The sequence below is a fragment of the Myotis myotis genome, unplaced genomic scaffold (genome assembly GCF_014108235.1).
Source record: "Myotis myotis isolate mMyoMyo1 unplaced genomic scaffold, mMyoMyo1.p scaffold_m19_p_2, whole genome shotgun sequence".
In the NCBI taxonomy this organism is placed as follows: domain Eukaryota; kingdom Metazoa; phylum Chordata; class Mammalia; order Chiroptera; family Vespertilionidae; genus Myotis; species Myotis myotis.
In genome coordinates, this window is record NW_023416324.1 from 103,254,742 (window position 1) to 103,277,310 (window position 22,569).

The 22,569-nt window shown below is 42.1% G+C and overlaps 1 protein-coding gene across 5 annotated transcripts in view; it reads right to left on the bottom strand.

The window, feature by feature from the left end:
• The window catches only part of PCOLCE2 (procollagen C-endopeptidase enhancer 2), a 155,265-nt gene extending 134,235 nt beyond the window's left edge, over nucleotides 1–21,030 (bottom strand). For 3 of the 5 annotated variants that reach the window (XM_036349835.1, XM_036349837.1, XM_036349836.1), the window contains exons 1-2: nucleotides 20,698–21,028; nucleotides 19,674–19,782 (exon numbers count right to left, since the gene is read on the bottom strand). In XM_036349835.1, the coding sequence (XP_036205728.1) occupies nucleotides 19,674–19,782; nucleotides 20,698–20,774 (186 nt within the window). In that variant the 5' untranslated portion in view covers nucleotides 20,775–21,028. Of the gene's footprint in view, nucleotides 1–19,673; nucleotides 19,783–20,697 lie in introns of all 5 variants that reach the window. The other 2 variants (XM_036349838.1, XM_036349834.1) reach the window with 2 other exon arrangements.
• Nucleotides 21,031–22,569: the final 1,539 nt, after the last annotated feature.

Sequence of the window (22,569 nt, forward strand, 5' to 3'; positions counted from 1 at the left end):
GCTTACATTTGTCTTCCAGTTTGGCAGAATACAGAATTGTAGCTTTAAAATAACTGCCATCATATTTTCAAAAGCATTGTCCCATGGCCTTCTAGCTTCCAAGAGCCTGATGTTCTTTTCCTTTTCTATGTGATTTCCCTGAAGCTTTTTTGGGTTTTGAACAAAGATGCACCTTGGTGTTTGTCCTTTTGCACTGACTGTACTGAGTATTATTTCTTTCCATATTCTCTGTTCTCTTAGTCAGAGGGAGACTTCCTGGATATATCCTCTAATTTCCTCATCTTTGCTCTCAATATTTTGTCTCTTCTCCTGTTTTAATTTCTGAGTGTCTTCTTCAAGTTTATCTTCCAGCATTTCTATTAATTTATTTTTATATCAAGTCATTAATTTCCAAGAGTGTTTTCTTATCTTATTGTTTTTAGCATCCCATTTTTATTTAGTTCATTTTTTGTTTTTGTTTTTTTGTGGGGTTTATTGCTCAATAACTCTACCCTCCAAACTCCCTCACACACACAGCTGTCAGTCTGCTTTCTATCTATGAGTCTGTCTCTATCTTGCTCGTTAGTTCATTAGATTCTACATATGGTACTTGTCTATCTCTGACTGGCTTACTTTACTTAGCATAATGATATCTAGGTCCATCCATGCTATTGCAAAGGGAAGATTTTTTTAAAGCATTTGTTGGTTCTGAAAATAATTAATATTTTTTCCTAAAGTTAATTAACTAATATAATATACTCTTCCGTAGGCTAAAGCAAACAGCAGTTAGCATATTAATGCAAAAAGAATAATTGGAAGGCCAATGGACTTTGATATTCAGCAGAGCTGAAAAATCATCATAATATTGCCCTGCTGTGGGCTCAATGGCTCAAGGCAATTTCCTAACCTGATAATCGTTTTACTGTTTACCAAACTTTACCTTTGATATGCCTGTATGCATTGCTAAAGGGCAAATGTGTATTCAAGTAAATAAATAGAGGACCAGGCCAGAAGTCGGTGTGTCTCTTTAAGAAAGAGGCTCCACCTGGCCCCCAATGCCTTCTAAATTCATATTTCTTGTGTAGCATTTTCATTTGTGCATCAACCCCTCCTTTAGATCCTGAACCCCACTGCAAAGGTCGTGGCAATACTCTCTTAGTTTATACTGTTTATCTATTTCCCTGTATATTTCAAAGTTCCAATCCAAAATAGTTTTATACATAAAGTTAGTAGCTCTCAAAGCTGACAGGAATTTTGCAGCACTGTACAATTGCATACACAAGGAGACTAATGTATATTTATACTTCAATGGGAGTGGAATGGCAGCACAGAAAGTACATAAGAGTTTCACTCTATGAAGCATCCAGAATGTTTGCCTATGCTGCAAAGTAAATATTCAGAAACTGACATTAAATCAAAGGGTGAATTGCTGTGTTCATGGCACTGGTGTTGTTATGCTGACTTATGTGTCACCCAGTACAACTGAATGGTGCTGATAATGCACAAACCTGAGGGTAGGACAAACAGCACACACACAACACAGCTAGAGACACAGAAGGGAGGACACAGGAAGAGAACACCTCTTTCAACTGCAGCATTCTACAGACTACAGATTTTATAGAGTAAGCCTCCTTCTGCAGAGCTCTTTGGAAATAAATGAACACTTTTCTGCAGAGATGTATAGCTCTGTGTGGTTCTGCCTAAAGGTAGGTGGTGGAGTAATTGCTCATTCACTGGCTCCTTTATTCATTCATTCATTTACACATTCTTTCCTTCACTCAACTACTACTACATGTGTCAAACATTATGTTAGCTGCTTGGAGAATAGACAACTGCAACAAGGTTCGTGTGCTCAGAGCTTTCTGTTTAGTAGGGAGATATGAGTAAACAATCAGTGATCAGTGCTGTAATAAAGACACTCCCAGATGCTATGGAAACCCAGAGAAGATAGACAGTCATTCCATACTGCAGGACAGAGGGGCAGACAGGGAATCTGCATGGTAATTCTTTTTTTACTTAATAATCCTGTGATTTATTTCTATTTTAAGAAATGTAGTTTCATTATTTTCAGATGTATATAGCTAAGATTTATAGAGAGTAATGAAACAATACAGGGTGGGGCAAAGTAGGCTTACAGTTGTGAATACACAAAACACAGAGTTTATTCTTGTGTTATTATTTATTAACTAGGGGCCCAGTGCATGAAATTCATGCACTGGGGGGAGGGGTTGTCCCTCAGCCCAACCTGCCCCCTCTCACATACTGGGAGCCCTCAGGGGATGTCCTAGTGATGACTTAGGCCCGCTCCCTGCTCCCCTTCGAGATAGGGCCTAAGCTGCAGTCTGGCCTCCCTTTGTGGGAGGTGACCGAGCTGATCAGGGGAAGGCACCAGCCCCATCACCCCCGCTGCTGCAGCCACTGCCAGTCATCGCAGCCAGCAAGGTTTTTTCATCAACACGGACTCCAATCCCTTCACCATGAAAAAATGACAACTTTCTTTAGGCATTTTCAAGATGTGTCTTTCATATAATAATAATTTCTTTATTATTTTTTTTATCCTCACCTGAGGATATGTTTCCATTGATTTTTAGAGAATGTGGAAGAGAAAGGGAAAGACAGAGAGAAACATCAAAGTGAGAGGAACACTTTGATTGGTTGCCTCCTGCATAAGTTCTGACCTGGGCCCCGGCCAGGGAGGAGCCTGCAACCTAGGTACATGCCCTTGGTCAGAATTGAACTCAGACCCTGCCATCGGCAGGCCAAGGCATTGTCCACTGAGCCAAACCGGCTAGGGCAGGATATGACATTTTTTAGCCCTCCAGCAGCAGACCTTCGTTTTTTTCACCAGGAGTGTGGTGAAAAACCCTAGATCACCTTTTTGGATTCTTATTACCCAAGTTACTAAGAATATTACCAGTGGCATACAGGGAGCTTAACCAATGAGTGGTCAGAAAAGGTGTTTCCTCTGTAGTTCACACCAATCGCCGGTTTGGCCGCCACCCCCAGGCCTGATGCCTCTGGCCCAGGCTTCAGGCCTGGGCAGGGGACCCCCATCTCCCCCCAATCACCGGCTCCACCCTCACCCAGGCCTGATGCCTTAGCCAGAGGCGTCGACCCCCATCACCCTCTGATCGCCAGATCGGCCCCTTGCCCAGGCCTGACGCCTCCACCAGAGGCGTCAGGCCTGGGCAGGGGACCCCCATATCTCCCCAATCACCGGCTCCGGCCCCCACCCAGGCCTGATGCCTCTGGCCCAGGCATCAGGCCTGGGCAGGGGACCCCCAGACTCCTCCGATTGCCGGCTCCTCCCTCCCCCCAGCCAGGCCTGACGCCTGGGCCTGAGGCATCGACCTCCATCACCCTCCAATCACTGGATCGGCCCCTTGCCCAGGACTGACGCCTCCACCAGAAGTGTCAGACCTGGGCAGGGGACCCCCATCTCACCCCGATCACCAGCTTCTGGGCAGCTTCTGGGGCTTCTGGGGCCGGCCTGCGGCCCGGGATGGCGGCTTGCGCTGGAGGCTGCGCTGTCCCGCTCTGCTTGCAGTATGCAAATTAGCCACCATCTTTGTTGGCGTTTAATTTGCATATCGTGTTGATTAGCCAATGGGAGGCATAGTGAAGGTATGGTCAATTACCATGTTTGTCTATTGTTAGATAGGATAACTAGAGGCCCGATGCACAAAATTCATGCATGGGACTTGGCCCTTGCAGCCCCTCGCAGCCCCAACTGGCCCTTGCAGCCCTGGCATCATTCGGAAGGTTGTCTGGATGGTCGTTCTGCTGTTCGGTCTAATTAGCATATTAGCTCTTTATTATATAGGATTATATTCTTTTCCATACGAACAACTATAAACCTACTTTTGCCCCACTCTGTATCTGCATAGCTAGGATTTATAGAGATAAATAACTATATCTATACAATGTATGGGGAATAATAAAACAGATTCATTAAAATTAATTCACGCCCTGGCTACTGTGACTCAATGGTTGAGCATCGACCCATGAACCAGGAGGTCATGGTTTGATTCCAGTGTCCAGATTTTGGGCTCAACCCCCTAATGGGGACATGCAGGAGGCAGCCAATCAATGATTCTCTCTCTTCATTGATGTTTCTATCCCTTCCTCTCTCTGAAATTAATAAAAACATATTATTAAAAAAGAACACAGAACTCTAACTCACAACTATAATGATATAAAGTATATTGTGCATCTCTTGGAGGAGCTACCACACTTAGTTGTAATCACTAAAGAACAATAACTCAAGGTCCTTTCGGCTTGATGCCTGTGCCCAAACCCCCCTAAAATCCTAGTTGTTGTGGAGAATCTCTGAGGAATATCTACGCAGGCTGGCTCCTCAAGGAGAGGGTTCACCATACCTTTTCTCTCTTACTCCTAGAAAACAGGTTGGTGGCTCCTCAAAAACTCTATGTTTACATAGAGTTACCATGTGATCCAGCAATTCCACTCCTAGCTACAAACTCAAAGGAATTGAAAGCAGAGACTCAAACAGACACTTGTACACCCATATTCATAGCAGTATTATTCAAAACAGCCAAAAGGTAAAAGCAACCCAGTGTCCATCAACAGATGAATGAATAAATGAAATGTTTCTACTGATGGGGGTGCCCTCCAAGTTCATTGGACGGGCCCAAGAAGAGGAAGCCTCTACCTGTTCAAGGGTGCTACTTGCTGATTCTCCTAAGGTTCTGCCCTCCCAAGGTTGCAGAGAGTTGTGAGGATGATGAAAACAGCTTCCTCCCATCTCTGCATCACCCTGGGACCCAACGCAACGCTACTCACAAAAGCAGACCCTTCAGCTTCTCCTGTTTCCACATCCCCAAAGCACCTTTTAAAAGTCAAAACCCAAACAAATCAAAGATATAAAAGCAAGGGTGAAAACCAAATCCACTACCCTCTCCACATGTACTAACCTTAATCCATCAGCAAGACCTTTCCATTCATAAACATCCAGAAGGTATCTCATACTCTACAAATAATGGACAAGAAGCCTCAGGGAGATTGCTTAACACCATGTATGAAGTCATCTGCATGCAGGGCAACTGCTCCGATAGCCATTAGTGGGGAGATATTTGCATCATCCATGTCCCATCTCAAATGTGGCATCAACAGTATCAGTCTCTATTACATCACCTTGTTTTATTGTCTTCATGGTACTTATTCCCAACCTACCTCTTTGTGATCTATTTTATTGTTTCTCTTCACTTCTAGAATGTAAACACCAGCAGTGCAAGGACCTTCACTGTTATATTCCTAGAATTTAAAATAGGGCCTGACACATAATAAATACAGTATTCAATAAATATTTCATGAATTAGTAATACTTACTATTTTTTGAGTATTCACCATATGCCAGGCAATGTTCTTAATACTGCACATGCAATAATTTATTTAATGTCCAAAATAATTCCATGAAGTAAGGAGTATTAGTATCCACATTTTTTTATATTGAAATATATATTAGTATCCACATTTTTTAATTGAGGAAACTGGGCCACATAGGGGTTAACTAACAAGTTCAAGGTCATACAGCTAGTAACTGTTCTGATATCTATTGCTGCATAACAAACCATCCCCAAATGTAATGGCTTTAAACAATAATGTACTCTTATTTCTTATGATTCTGTGGGTTCACTGGTCTCAGCTGACCGGTTCTTGCTTGAATTCTCTCACGTAATTACTATCATTTATCATCTGGGGCATAAATAGTCTGAAGGCTTAACTGGACTGGTCCTCCAAGATGATTTCTCCTCTCACATGTCTGGCCCCTCATCTGGGAAGAGGGGAACAGCTGGAGGCTTCCTGGTCATCTCTGTCTCTCTCCACAAAGTCTCCCTATGTGGCTAGCTTGGGCTTCCTCAGAGCATGGTTGTCCTTACGTGGCAGCTAGCTTCCCCCAGAGTGCATGTTTTAAAAGACAAAGGCAAAAGCTTTAAAATTTCTTATGCACCAACCCCAGAAATCAGCCTAGATTCAATGTTTGGTAGTGTTAAAAAAAAAAAAAGAAAAAGAAAAGAAAAAAAGGCGTGAATACTAGGTGGAGGTGGAGTTATTAGGGTGTCATCTTTGGAGATTCACCACCATATGAGTGGAGCTGGTAATTGAACCCAGACAGTCTGGCTCCAGAAACTATAAACTCTAACCCACTGTACCATGGGGTGTCTCTATTAGGAATAAATTAACAAATTCACTACTTAATTGGTATAACTACAGGGGCTATGCTGGTGATTTGGGGCTCCAAAGATGAATTAAGGACACAGATGAATTAAATTCCATCTCGAAAGACAGAAAAGCACCTGCAATTTTTAACTGACAATCCTTTCTCTGCTTTTAAACACATCTATTTCAAAAGTTAGGGGCACACTCAGGTGGTACCACAGTGGGAAGGGGCTGTTTGAGGGGATGGGGAAAAGCTGGGAGTGTTTGGAAGCACTGTGGACAAAGTCATATGAAATCATATTTTAAATAAAGAAGGGACACAGTGAGTAGGAATGGGTATTTCTATTGGGAACTAGCCATGCCCTAAAGTGATTACCATCCAGCTTGAAATGTGGTGGCTTGTAGACAAGATCCAAAAACACCACACTTTTATGCCTTATTATAGCCCTGGAAGAGAGGTAAAAAAAAAATCATCACTTGCACCAAGCACTATGCCAAGGGCCTTTCACCTACTACCTCCGTCGATCTTCATATCACCCTTACAAGGCAGGCCTGAACATGATACCGACTTTAGAAAGTTCTGGAAACTGCACCGCATTCTTAGTAAATGTCTGTATGAGTCTCCAGTGCCCATTGTTTTTCTAGTCACTGAGTAATGCCAATGGTACAACCCTCCATCGTGAACCCTGTCCCTTGTACCATTGTTACTAATTTCTGGGACATCTCCCTGACCAGTGAGCACCTCCTCCCCTCCTCCAGCCCTGTCGGAGAGGTGGTTTGCCAGTCATTGCCGTCTCTGTGTCCAGCCCAGCACCTGACCTCTTGGAGGTACTTTAAACACAGTTTTAATGAATTATAATTTCTTCAAAGGTCAACTGTGGCCCAGGTCTTTTAGAAAGTTTGTATCTAGCAATCAGGCCCTATCAATTCATTTCTAGGAGCATTAAGCAGCAATAGAATTGCCACTGACTTTCCTGTGCCCTTCTCATCAGCAGGTCTAGGGAACAGCCTGTGGCTGGTTCACTGCTCTCTCCCTCCCTCCATATTTTGGGAAACACTACTTTATTTTGTGTTGTGCTCAGGAGCATCCTGGGGTGAGGTGGTGAAAGAGAAGTGACATTTAGTGTCAGGGCTTATGAAGCTTTAATTCCAACTCCCCGATCCTCTGGCTGTTCCACTTATTTTTAGGTGTTTATATTGGTTTTCCAGAGACTTGCCACATTGACTACTATTATCTAAAAAATACTATATCTTAAGAAAATACTTCTATTCTCCCAAGTTCCTAGCCTAGGAAATTTCAGCGTATTGCCACTGTTGATAAAGTGGCTAAGTTATGTGGTACAACTGTGTACATTGAAGATAGTGACTGCATTCTTCATCGGATCAAGGGCTAATGTTCCGACATGTAAAAATTTGGTACGCAAGGTACATGGGACAGCAACTATCCACAGGAACAATTTTCTAATTCTATGCAGAACAATGTGAAAAAAAAGAAGGTAAATCTTAGAATTAGGGTCCTCTAAATGCTCAAAGCAAGCAACCAACTGATGAGACCATTTTATTTATTTATTTTTTTACTGTCAGTACCTGATAAATTTTTAAGGAATCTGAAAATTCATGGAACAATTCAAATTTGCCCGTAATTTCACATAACTTGAATTCTTCAGGTGGGCAAGGGATGTGAAAGTAAAAATCAGTCTTTTAAATAATACATTCTGAAAAAGCCTTTCTGGCTCTCAGAGCTCTGTGAAATGCCTTCCCAATGTATATAAATAGAGGGGGTTTGAATATGTTATCTTTGTGCTTCATTATTATAATAATATTTCAGGAGAGAATGACTTTTTTGTCATTAATATATTAAAGAGACCTCTTTCAGAAAAAAGAAATGCCCAATGAAGACCTAATTTTCATGTTTCCTCATTTTCTTCTCTGTCATTAGCTCTTTCTAAGGCATCTACCTGAGCATCACACTAAAAGTACAAGCCGTACAAATAAGCACATTTATAAAACATCAGGTTTTTAACAAATAAAAACATATTTACTTTTCATGTGAAAGAGCAAAGAACAACAACAAAAGAAAAGCAGCAGAAGCCTTTAAAACAAATTTAGAAAAAATTGGACTGAGGCCCCAGTGGGAAAATGTCACCACTTGCTTATTTATTTAGGATTTATATTCTCCTTGCTTCCCAGAAGGATTTAAGGCAGTAAGGAAAATGTTTTAATTCTTCCACTATCTGGGAAGCTTAAGTGTCATAAGAATCCCAAAGCCTCTGAATTATATTCCATTAATTAAAAGACAAAACAAAAATCCCAGCTATAGTGTTCTTATCCTATTCACACTGACCTCAAACCTAAGCAGACTTTCTCTGTTATACTCATCTTTACCAAGGAATCAGATGTAAATTATATTAACTCAAGCACTGGGTTAAATTATTATGCTGACAGCTGACCTGAGCCTAGTCCAACAATGTATACGTATATTTTTAAAAAAACCCCATAGTTAAGATTAGAATTTAAATGTTTATATAATTCTAAATACTACATGTAGTTTAAAGCCAGGAAATATATGTTTAAGGCCAAGATTCCATTCACCTATCTCTTCTGCTGTGGTTATTCGAGGCAAATAACAGTTACAGTAATTTTAGAATACCTTGCTATGCCCTTAGGTATACTTGACTTAAATATTGAGTTCTTGTCTAAATTCACTATTTGTTGTCTCAAATTATATACTAGTATCTTCCACTGATCTTACTAGAACATTACTATATGTTTCAATTTTTGCACAACCCCATACCCCACCACTGATGAATTTCTTCTCATGAAGCCATATGAAGGTTATCAAGAAGACATAAATACCATCATATTTTTAATCGATTTTTTCTTTAAAATAAATATAAATGTCATTTAAATTCAATAAGGCTTTTTGGAACATGGATTCAGTATGATCACTCTAACATACATTAGTAACAAAATTACTCCCAAGGCAACCTACACTAATAAAAGACAAAGATGCTAATTGACCGTACCTTTGCTACATCCACCAGCCAATCAGAAGAGTATGCAAATTAACCCAACAACGATGGCAGTTAATTTGCATACACAGGCGCCCAGCGAAGACTGAAGACAGTGCAGAAGGAAGCCAAGCACTGTAGAAGGGAGCCAAGCAGCGGAGAAGGGAATGGATTGGAGGTAGCAGAGACGGGAGTAGAGTGAGGCAGAGGACATGGGAGGGAGTGAAGTGGCAGAGAAGGGAGGGAGCGAGGCAGCAGACACGGGAGGGAGGCGAAGCGGTGGGGAAGGAGGAAGCGAGGCAGTGGAAAAATGAGGGAGCTGAGGCAGTGGAGAAGGGAGGGAGCGAGGCGGCGGGGAAGGGAGGGAGCGAGGCAGCGGAGAAGGGAGGGAGTGAGGCAGCGAAGAAGGGAGGGAGCGAGGCGGCGGGGAAGGGAGGGAGCGAGGCAGTGGAAAAATGAGGGAGCGAGGCAGCGGAGAAGGGAGGGAGCGAGGCAGCGGAGAAGGGAGGGAGCGAGGCAGCGGAGAAGGGAGGGAGCGAGGCAGTGGAGAAGGGAGGGAGCGAGGCAGCGGAGAAGGGAGCGAAGCCCGCCCCTGTGTGCTTCGCTCCCTTCTCTGCTTCGCTCCGGTCTCAGGAAGCCCTATTCTTGCAGGAATCTTCCTGCAACGGGCCTCTGGTGGTATATAATTGTTTATTAGGCACATTTGAAAATATCAAGGAATGTATTGTAAATAGCTCTGTGAAACCAAGCAAAGGGCATAGGAACAATTTCTCAAGTCTTAGAGTAAAACAGATATAAAGTGGGTCATAACATCTTTTACTATTTGCATGAGGCAATAAATATTTTCATCTTAAGCAATCTAAGACCTTTAATTATTTAAATAAATGTAAATAAGCCTTTATTTTAAACTATCAATATTTAAAACTATTTATAGTGAGTATGATATTTATCTACACATGTAGCTATTACTGATTCTCTTGTCTACTCCTTTCCAGATTATAAACGCCCTGAGGACAGAAACTATACCTTGTCTTCTTTACTCCTTGGGCCCAACCCAATGCTTAGTATATAGTGGGTACTCAGTAGGCACTGAGTGAATGTTTATTTTTTTGCTAAATAAGTGTATAATAGTGCATTTGTATCACCTAGCCAGAAATTTTGTGCTAGTCTTTTCATACCATCTGCAAACATAACAATAGTAAGCAAGATACAAGTTCTTTAGACTTCAGTTCCCCCACTTGTGAAATGGGCATACTAATATGTATCCTACAGACCTCACAGAATTGAATGCAAACAAAATAAAATGATACAACATATTTGAAGTGTGGACCCTGAGAAAGAAGATATTGTACCTACTAAAAAGGGCTCTTAGTGGCTAACTGGACTCAAACGAAAACAAAACAAAAAATAGAGCCTAGCAGCCATTTCTACACAGAGACCACTCATACAAAGTGCACTTCCGTGAGAAGCCTGAACTGAACTGCCTGACTGCAAAGGAGTTCCTGGAATCCTATTTCAACCAACAGAACTAAGGGTTTATTCATCCAATCAAAGCTGTGCAGCTATATCCCCATAAGGTTCTTCACGACCAATCAGAGCAGCTCCATTCTGATCAATCAGGACAGTGCTTTAGGACCAAACTGAGGATTTGAGTCCTCATTTTCATAACAACAGACCAATCAAAGCCAGGGGCAGGGACTTCTGTCTATATAAGTCAGCTCCCCTCTGGCTCTGGGAGAGCACTTTCCCCTGAAAACCTGCTGGAGCTGAAAGAAGATTAAACACAGGAGCAAAGTCCAAAACACAAGGATTTAAAAAAATATAAACACAATACTATTATTACCCCCAGAAATATTAACTATAATCTCTTGATATCAAATATTTAGTCAAAGTTCAGTTTTTCCCATTGTCATATATTGGCATAACAGCTTCAAATTTTTTATCTTATTCATAGTCTATGGGAATATTACCTTGTTTGTAACCGTAAAAATCCATCAATAAGTGTGCATTTACTGAATGTTTACTATGTACTCGGCACTTGTACTAAGCATAATGAGGAGCTAAGTGCCCATAAAGGAAAACAATAAGCAATGAGGTCAAGTAGGTTGGATGAGGCCATATTGCAAAGGATATTAAAACTCACAGCCAAGGAGTTTTAACTTGATTCAGTTAAATGGGTAACCTTTGAAAATTTTTGAGTTTTGAGATGACAAGATGAATTTCAGTTTTTCCACTAAATAACCACATGACTTTGGCAATTTCCTTGATCTCTCATATGAAATGGTGATCTTTGTGCTATGGAGCCAAGAAGGAAAGCCTGCTAGGCTTGGTCTCACTTCCCACCAACACATCATCACAGGCAGTCCCCCATGCTCACATCGCCTTTGTGTTCATCTACTAGTATGTGTCTCCAGCACCTCACACAGTGCCTGGTGGGCTCTTTGTAAATGGAGCAGTTAACTACATCACACTGGCTGTCTTCATGTTGACAATGCTCCAGTCTCCCTGACTACCTGTAGGGATCTCAGCATTCTCTTACTGTCTCCTGCACAGAGTGCACATAGTCTGCCCCTTAGGACATGTGTGTCCTGCAGGAGACCACTGTAATAGAGGGGTCCAGATGTTTGTAAGCTAAAACTTGGGAGTTTCATTTCTTGTTGCAGGGCTGGGAACAGGCTAAGTTATTGGGTCTCATCTTAAATCAATTGGGATGACTTTTGCTTCAACTCAACCCTACTGCCCTTGCAAGCTTCTTAGAAGAAGATCAGACGCTATTTTTTTTTTTTTTTGCTATGATAGATACTCAATAAGTGGTAACTTTTATTATTATTTGCCAAACATGCCTCATAAGTTCTTTTTTTTTTCCAGACGCTATTTTTTAAAGTATTTTACATACCTTAGCTGTGAAGTCATACTTAACTCCTGCCCACATTGGTAGACTAGGTATTTTATGCAGATGCCCTTCGGTTACAGTCTGAAAATCAACAGGAAACTAAGAAACCCTCAACCCCATGATAGACTACAAAACATTTAATGATTTCTTAACCCTCAAATTACTTGATTTAATCTCTGATTTTTTGGAACATACTCAGCAAGATTAATGAGTAAAACCTAAGACTACCAACTCTTGGTAGTCTTAGGTCACCAAGAGTTGGTGGCCAGAAAAATAAAGCTAAGTCAAGAGGCTTGATTCCAGTCACAGCTTCCAACAACTATGTAGAAGTATCAGCTTCCCCTTTTGCAAAGCAGAATTACAACTGAGCAGCATGAGCGTCTTCATCCTCGACATATCTTTACATGAGTAGAAATTAACCGCAAAAATGATCTAGAAGAGCACTGTCCAAATATTCACATCATATATTATTATGGTAGCCACTATCCACATGCAGTTACTGAGCACTTGAAATATGGCTAGTGTGACTGAGGAACTGGATTTTTAATTTTTACTTTAACTTTAATTAATTTAAATTTAAATAGCTAATGTCCATAGATATAAGACAATAAAGCAGTCTAAGAAATCACTATAAAATTTTAAAGTACTATATGTTAAGGGCACATCTAAGTTTCTAATTTCTTTCATACCAGAAAGTTCAACACAATTGGCTAGAAAGTTTGAGTGTGACAACTAGCATTCACATCTTTCTTGATGCATACAGATGCTAAAATCTGACTTTCCCCAATCCACCCAGGTAAGATAGAGTTTTATAAGAACAACTAGAGGCCCAGTGCATGAAATTCGTGCATGGGTGAGGTCCCTAGGCCTGGCTGTTGATCGAAGTGCAAGCGTCTGGTGTGGAAGGGCAGGTCCCAGCTGACCTCTGGGTCCTGGGCAGCACCTGGGTCCCCAGGCCCCCGCATGCCCTTCTCCGCCTGATTCATCAGGCCCCCGCTTGGCTCCCTTAGCGCCTGGGAGCTGGGCAGCAGCCCTGTCCCCACCGCCACTGCTGGTCACCCTGCTCGCACCCGCGTTGGCCTGGCGCTGCCCGCTCATCTGCTCCACCATCCTGCTGTGGTTCCATTCTCATTGGGGCCCATCCGTGCTGCCCCCTGGTGGTCAGTGCACATCATAGCGAGTGTTTGAACGCCTGGTCAAACTCCCAGTCGAGGGAACAATTTGCATATTAGGCTTTCATTATATGGGATTTGGTGAGACACACCTCCACTCTGGAAGAATCAAATGGAAGGTAGGTGAATGGTGAGAGGCAGGATATTTCTTTCTAGCTACAGGAATTGGAGTTTGAGGGTTCTGCTGAGACCTTCACCATGAAGGATCTCTGTGGTGTTTTACTAAAAGTGATATTGAATTGCCCAGTGGGCACTATTCTTGGTTTACTGATTACAGGAGCAGGAAAGTAAATAGACTGGATCTACCAGCTTTGGGAATGCCTTTAATTGACTGCCTTGGATGAGGACAAACTGGAGCACAGCCCTGTATAGAGCAGCCGCTGAGCGATTAGCCAGATGTTGCATGGGGCCTCTTGGCTGGTGCCAGCAGCTGCCTTCGGAACTGCCAAGGCAACCTTTTAAAATCAGACACAGAGTCCCTCCCCTTGCCCCCGACCTCCATGGTTTTGTTTTCCATGGCTTCTGTTACCCTCAGTCAACTGTGGTCCAAAAATATTAAATGGAAAATTCTAGAAATAAGCAATTCATAAGTTTTAAATTGCTTGCCTTTCTGAATAACATGATGAAATCATACTCTATCCACCCAGGACATGAGTCATCCCTTTGTCCAGCATAACCACACTGTACACACAGTGCAATAAGATATTTTAGAGAGGCCATATTCACATAACTTTTATTACAATACATTTTATAATTGTCCTATTTTTACTTATTTTTGTTAATCCCTTACTGTGCTTAATTTATAAATTAAACTTTATCATAGGTATGTATGTATAGGAGAAAACATAGTATATGTAAAGTTCAATACTATCCTGTTTCAGGCATCCACTGGAAATCTTGGACCATATCTCCCTCAGATAAGGGGGGACTACATTGTAATCTCATTCTGCTGCTTAAGATTCTCCAGTGGATTCCTGCTCAAAATGAAATTTAATTCAGACTCCTCCTCACCATGGCCTGCAGGGCTCTGCTCACCTTTTAAAATTCTTCTCCCATTGTCCCCCTTGCTCATTCTGTTCCAGCCACACTCACCTGGATGCTCTTTAGACAAATCAAGCTTCGCACCTTGGGACCCTTGCACTCGCTGGTCTCTCTGCCGTACATGGTCCTCCCAGACTTTCACGTGGCTCCCTCCTCACCACTTGGGCCTCCCCTGAAACGTCACCTCCTCGGAGTGGCCTTCCCAGACAATCCCATCAACCAGCACTAATGCCACTATCTATCCCACCACATAGTTTCTACAACTTTCTTGAGGTATATTTTACAAATGATAAAACTCACCCATTTCAAGTGCACGATTCCATGATTTTAGTATGTTACATTGTACAACCATCACTATAAGTCGATTTTAAAACATTTCCATCTTCTCAATACAATCCCTCCTGGCCATTTACTGTTAATCCCTATAACTATCCCCTGCTCTATGCAGCCACTAACCTACTTTTCCATTTCTACAGATTTTTCTTTTCTGAACATTTCATGTAAATGGAATTACACAATATCCTATCACTTTTGTTTTATTTTCTTTTATTTTTAAAACTAGGAGCCCCGTGCACAAATTTTGTGCACGGGGGTGGGGGGGAGGGGTGTCCTTCAGCCCGGCCTGTACCGTCTCCAATCTGGGACCCCTCAGGGGGTGTCCATCTGTCAGTTTAGACCCGATCCCTGTGGAATCGGGCCTAAACTGGCAGTCGGACATCCTACTCACAATCCAGGACCACTGGCTCCTAACCACTCCCTGCCTGCCTGCCTAATGCCCTCAACTGCCCTCCCCTGCTGGCCTGGTCACCCCAAACTGCCCTCCCCTGCTGGCCTGGTTACCTCCAACTGCCCTCCCCTCCTGGCCTGATCACCCCCAACTGCCCTCCCCTGCCAGCCTGATCTCACCCCTAACCCCCTGCCAGCCTGATTTCACCCCTAACCCTCAGCCAGCCTGATCTCGCCCCTAACTGCTCTCCCCTGCCAGCCTTATCTCACCCCTAACTGCCTCTGCCTCAGCCCCCACCACCATAGCTTTGTCCGGGAAGAAGGCAGACGTCCAGAATATGGCTGGTTGACCCGGTCTAATTAGCATATTACCCTTTTATTAGTATAGATATGTTTCTATTGTGTTCAGAGAGAGGGAGAGGGAGAGAAAGATAGAAACATTAATGATGATAGAGAACCACTGGTTGGCTGCCTCCTGCAGGCCCCCTACTGGGGATTGAGCGAGAAACCCAGGCATGTGCCCTCAACGGGAATCGAACCGTGACCTTCTGGTTTACAGGTTGATGCTCAATTAGCTAGGCTATTTTATTTTTAAGATATTTTTATTGTGATAAAATTTACATAACATAAAATTTACCATTTTAACCATTTTTAAGTGTACTGTACAACCATCACCAACATCCTTTTCCAGAACTGTTTCATCTTCCTAAACTGACACTCTGTCCCCATCAAATACTAACTCCCATTCTCCCTCCCTCAACCCCTGGCAACCATCCTTCTACTTTCTGTCTCTATGACTGACTACTCTAGGTGCTCCATTCAACTGGAATCCTGCAATATTTATTGTTTTGTGACCAGCTTATTTCACTTAGCATAATGTCTTCACCCATGTTATAGCATGTGTCAGAATTTCCTTGCTTTTAAGGCTGAATAATGTTCTTTGTATGTCTGTACCATATTTTGCTTATCCATTCATCTGTGGACAAATACTTAGATTGCTTCCACCTTTTACCTATTGTGAATAATGGTGTTATGAACATGGACATAAAATAAACTGTTCCAGGCCCTGCTTTCCCTTCCTGTGGGAATATACCCAGAAATGGAATTATTAAATAATATGGCAGTTCTATGTTTAATTTCCAGAGAAATTGCCATACTGTTTCCACAGTTGTACCATTTTACAATTGCACACAGATTCTAATTTCTCCACATCTTTGCCAACACTTATTATTTTCTGTGGTGTTTTTTTTTTTTTTTTTTCATAGTAGCCATCCTAATGGCAGTGAAGTAACATCTATTCTATTTTTGTAATGGATTTATCAATACTTGATTTTCTTGTTTAATTTGTTTTTTAAACATCAATTGCCTGTCTCCCCAAACTAGCTGCATGATGGCAAGGAGCCAGGAGGCCTTGTTCACTGCCATAACCCCAACAGTACCCAGCACACAACACACATTTGTTGAATGAATGAAAGATCTCAGGGCTACCAACTTTAGCTTTACCACAGTTCTCCTTTCATCTCCCCTAAGATCTACAGGAGCTAAGAGCTCCCTTCTGCTACTCTGACAAACCAGAGGACCCTGAAGATTCTTACAAACAAATTAGTGCTATTCCCTGTGAAATACAAAGAAATAAAGATATTGTTACATTGAAACCTTGAGAGCACCCAGGGCTTTTGTGAACATTCTGCTGAGGCTATCATTAAAACAGAGAGAAGAGTGCTGGGCTTCTCTGGAAGTTCTTGGTAGCTACTCAAATGCAAACATAAAAGAGGCAACCCCCTGAAAGAGAATAAACTCAACTGGCTAAGAGTTAAAACTATAAAGCCTTTAACCAGAAAAGCAAATTGTGCAATCATTTCTTCTGCGTTAACTATGCTTTCTAAAGACTTTTCTTTCCCCCCAAAATGGCTGGCATATTGTTTCTCGATTTCACAGCCCAAATACATATGCTTGCTGTCACCTGTTTTCTTTTCTTCCCACAGCAACAAAAGATGAGTTTCTCAGCTCCCTTGCTGCTACACGTGACCATGTAACTAAAAACCAGCCAATTATATATGTGCAGCAAGTTGCATGTAATTATGCACAACGCCTTTAGAGGGAAGATATATGCCCTTCTTCTCTCCCTTTTAGTTAGCTGGAACATGAACATCAAGGCTGGAAGCTGAGCAGTTATCTTAGACAATGCAGTGGCATGCGGAGCAGGAAGAAAGAAAGATACAGCATGCTAATGACTGAGAATCTGCCACGCCACTCCTGGTTGCCTACCTCCAGATTCCTTTATGTGAGAAAGAACCAAAATCTGCTTGAGCCATTGTTATTTTAGGTCTCTGTTACTGGAAGCCTACTTAGCTCTAATCCACACAGAATTGATCCAGTAAGATTACAGGAGAACCCAATCACAGATATAAGGTCTTCCTAAATATGGATGGCAATGTAGATTGCTCCCTAAAAGTCTGCATTGCTTTGTGCTGATGCCAAGCCCAGCTTGGCCAATGTGGTGAGGGGATGGTAGTGATCTATCATACTGGGGCAGAAGATAGGACAACTTAATACCAGCAATAATGAGGATAATAAAAACTCAAATAGTGATGACTAACATTTATTGAGTACTTATTATATCCCAGGCACTGAGACAAAGGGCTTTACATGTACTATCTCATTTTATTTTCACAACAGTCTTGAGATTTAGAGGAGATAAATCCTGGTCACACAAATGATGAGTGATAGAATGAGAATTTGAGTCTAGGGATGTCTGATTGCTAAGACTACATGCCTTACATGGCATCCAAATGGAATATCCATTACACTTCCTCTGCCCCCACATAAAAGAATGAGGTGGCAGGCTTCTCCTGAGGCACACCACTTCTTTACCAAGGAAAACCTTCACCACATTCCCCCAACCCACAAAGTCACACCAACTATGTCCCCTAATACCCCAACTGAAAGGCCAGCTGTGAATTCTTCCATTTTAGGTCCATGATGTCTCTCAGTCATTAAATTTATTGGATCATTTTTACCTTACAGCCATTTAATTCCAATTGGAACACAGCTATTATTTAAAAACCAAGTTATTTTTATGTTTGTTTCAGAGCTTTATTTCACATTTATGTTAATATCAATATTTCAAAGCTATTTTCTATGATTTAAGCTCTTCTGGCCCCATGTGCTACAATAACATAATGAAATCTGTTCCAGTTCATCAGACAGTTGGTATTTGACAGGAGAACACCAATGCATCTAAGAGCCATGGCTTATTTATGGCTATCAAATGACCCTCCTGGTGGGAATGCCTCAATGCAAAACAGGTTTCACTTTACATAAAGTTGGACTTACCAACTATTTGATCAAGTCATTTTATATCATGTTCTAGCCTCAGTTTCCCTATCTATAAAATGAGGATAATAATGTCACTTTCTTAAGAGTGATTAGCAGCATCCAGTGAGATTATTCTTGTTAATTACTTGGCACAGTGCCTGGCACACAGTAAGTGCTCAATAAGAGGTAGCTACTTTTAAAAATCGTAATCTGTGAGTGGCACAATCTGAATGAATGAAGGTCTCAGTGAACCAATGTGTTAAATTACCAAACAACTTCCCAACAACCAAAGAATGAAGAAGAAAATAGTCACTACTATGCTGACTGGAAAGATGACTCAGTGTAGCTGATTCTAAATCCAGACACTTTATAAAAGCTGGATGGCTCTAAATCTGACGTCTTATCTTGACTCAGCATAATCGATGCCATTACTAACCAGCATGGACGTTTTATTAGCCTCCGTTTGGTATTTAATCCCCCAGGTTATTATTATTCTCACTTTTTTGTTAATTTATTTATTTTATATTCAATATTATTTTGTGTTAGTTTCAGATGTACAGCATAAAGGTTAGACAATCATATACTTTACAAAGTGTTCCCTAATATTTCCAGACCCACCTGGCACCGTACATAGCACAATATTATTGACTATATTCCCTATGCTGTACTTTATAGTCCATGACTTCTGTAACTACCAATTTGTACTTCTTAAATCTTCACATTTTCACCCAATCCCCCAATACCCTTCCCCTCTGGCAATCATCAGTCTGTTTTCTGTATCCATGAGTCTGTTTCTGTTTTGTTTGTTTGTTTATATTGTTCTTTGGGTTCCACATATAAGTGAAATCATTCTTAGGTTGTCTTCAGTGGTGGTTTCAAGTCAGGAACATTAACTGGGATTTTTTTCCATTTTCCGCCCCCACCCCTTTTTTTCTGTGATGGTGTAAAGTAGTCAGGGGAGAGCACTATCTTTGATCTTCTATTCCCCACTGGGAGACATTTATGCAAGGCCCAGGCAACAAAATAATTTCTAACAATCATTACCACAGACATTTGACAAAATACCCTTAATTTTTAATCCATGAAACTCAGTTGAGTCAGGCTGGGTTTTCAGAAACACATCTGCTTTAAGCATTTATTCCTGCAAGCTTTATCTTGCACCCTTTCCAATTGCTAATGCAAGACACCACTAGTTCTATTAATAAAAATCTCCAAAATAGCTGAGATAAATCTAACATTTCACTATCAGGCATTTGCACCTAACCCAAATCTTGATCTCCGAGAAAAAAAGCAGCAGTCTTCCATTGTTAATAATACCCACTCGAGGAGAATACCCTTTTAAAATATGCTTACTGTGATTTTCCAAGTGCATTTGCTATTTGGAGGGTACACTCCAGGAAAACCTTCGCTGCCAATAAATCCAGACTCTCCAGTAAGAACACCACCACATGTGAAAACAGATCTGTGAAATAAAAGGGAAACAATTTGAAATATGTCAACTTCAGAAGATACAGTCTAGTAATATGGATGAAGTTAATATGGATTAATAAATGCCTGCACCATATAAAGGATTTTCTAGCTCTCAGAGTATAGCCGGATAAAACATTCCGTCCAGCTGCCACCTGTCTCCATCATAATAACACAAGCTCGATAGTTCTATCATCCTTCCATCCATCCATCCATCCATCCATCCATCCATCCACCTATCCATCCACATGAAACCAAGTCCTCTACGCAGTGGTAAAATGTTATAGGAAAATGGTAAATGGAAAATTTAACTAGGGGCAGTGAGCGAAAGAAGATGAAAACTAGGCCGAGTGATGTGCATGGTTTAGAAATAGACAAGCAACTGGTTAATATAAAAAAGTTTCTCATCCCCTTTTCTGAAAATCGTTGGGCATTGGCAGACCCTCCCATTGAAAAGGTAGGTTGATGGAGGAGGTGCCAAAGTTGGCCATTGAGTGAGTCCCTCGGCCCTGGTGCTGGAGCCTCCTGGAAGCTCAGAGGTTAAGTTTCAGGGAGCAGGAGAGGCTCGCAGGGCAATAGGGCACCACGCAACTCAAGTTTCCCCCTAGGCTTAATTAAGTCTTTCGCCCCAGGAAAAAACAGAAGCCTAAATCCACAGATTTGGGTCCTAAGGCTTCCATGCGGGAGGGAAGACGCTGGTCAGATGACGCCCTCGCCACGTGGTGGCCGGGCCAGCCGAGCGGCCAGCAGCGGCCAGGGATGGGCGCAGCCAGAGCCCCACGCCCGGACCCGGGCCTGGGGACAGCCCAACGCTGGGTCCCTGGGCGTCCGGAGCGGACTGAGTAAAGCTGCGCCCGAGGCTGCAGGGACAGAGCGAGGGAGGAAAGAGGGAGAGGGTGGGGCGCGTTACCTCTCCCGGGGCTGCTGCCCCGACTGCTGGGCCGCCAGCAGCAGGCCGAGCACAGCCCAGGTGCCCGCGCCGCTCATGGCCGGTTAGAGACACTCCGGGCCGCCCGCCCTGCGCAGCGCACGCCGGCTGCGCCCCTGGCTCACACCCGGCGCTCACTGTAGACACACACGCGCGCGGCCGCGGGGCAGCCCAGGTATGCGCGGCTGGAGGGGTCCGGGAGCTTTTAAAGGCGATTACGGTGCAGCCTGACTCGACGATTCCTTTCCCCAAGGAGTTGCCGGCAGTCACTGGCCACTGCTGAATGTCCCGTTTGTTCTCGGAAGCGGGAGGGGCGGCTCCCGTGCCGCAGCCGCCTCCTCTCCGGGTGGAGCGGGCCGGCGTCTCCTCCCCCGCACCTGGGACCCGCAGCCCTGTCTCATCCCGCCTGCAGGCCTGTGGGGAGATGAAAAGGAAACCCTTCCTTCGCCCACCGCCTCCCATTGGTGCCCAAGCGGGACCTGGCTCAGTGATCCACAGATCACAGGGTGGGGTGATATTTTTCCCTAGCTGCTTTTTAAAAAAAAAGTATTAGCGCCTGCTAGAAAACCTGGGGTTCTTTCTTTATTTCTGTCTCCTTCAACCAGCCCACATCAAAGGCAAGAAAAGGGAAAAATAGAAGAGGGATTCTATCAGATTTTAACTCTTCTCTGTTTTACTGGCATGATAAATGCTTCCTGATAACTAGGGACGAAAAACAAGAAGAGAATGGGTTTATTGAGATTTTCAACACCGATGCCAACACAAGAGGGATATGGCTGAATTTAGATGCTTCATTTGGGTTGTTCACCTTTCTAAGCAAAAAAAAAAAAAAAAAAAAAAAGGCATTAAGTTAGTACTTATCAAGACTCCATTTCTAATAATGAGTTACAATATTAAGAACATAAACACTCCTGGCAAGGAATAAGTAAAAACTAGCTGCAGGTAATGACGACTTTTAACAGTGGAGGAACCCAGGAACTAATAGAAGGAACCAGAATTTCCCTGTGAAGTTTACATTATTTTACTATTTTTGAAATAGAGAAGGAAAAGAATAGCAAGAACTGCAACTTTTAATTTTTTTTCTAAAGGCACCACACCCTGTATGACATTTAAAAAAGGGGGGATTATAGAATTTGGCAGACTACTTTATATCCTGAAATATACTCCTTCAACCCAATAAAAATTGCTTTAAAACAGCAAAGAGCAAAATAAATGATTGTTTATTTTGCACTCATTTCAAGAATATGTTATCCAATAATATTAATGTTTTAGATATTTTATTTAAAAGTCATATTTTAAATTATAAAATGAAAATATTGCTCAATTTACTTTCTGGTAATGATTTGAAATGATCATAGTCAGAACATACTTCATTCTTAGGAGTAAGCTAAGTTTTCAAAATTTAAAATTAAAAGACAAAATATTAAACATGCCTAAATGGATAGAAAACCACTTGAGCATAAATATGCAACAGTATTTCTTTCTTGTTAAAAGATTTTAAAATTTTTACTTTAGAGAGAGAGAAACATTGATTGGCTGTCTCCTGCACCTGCCCTGACCAGGGATCGGACCCACAACCTAGGTATGTGCCCTGATGGGGAATACAGCCTGCTGCCACCTTTTGGTGTACAGGACAACACTCCAACCAACTAAGCCACAACTGTGTTCATATCCTCACTAAAGAGTTAGGATTCCAACACTGATGGTCCTGTTGTTGAGACACATTAGAAAGACATTAATGTCACCATGTGATATTAAAAGTATACTAAAACCCATATTATTTGGTCTTACAAACACACATTTGACTTGGAACTATAGTTCTGAACAAAATTATAAACCTTAAATGTGCTGAGA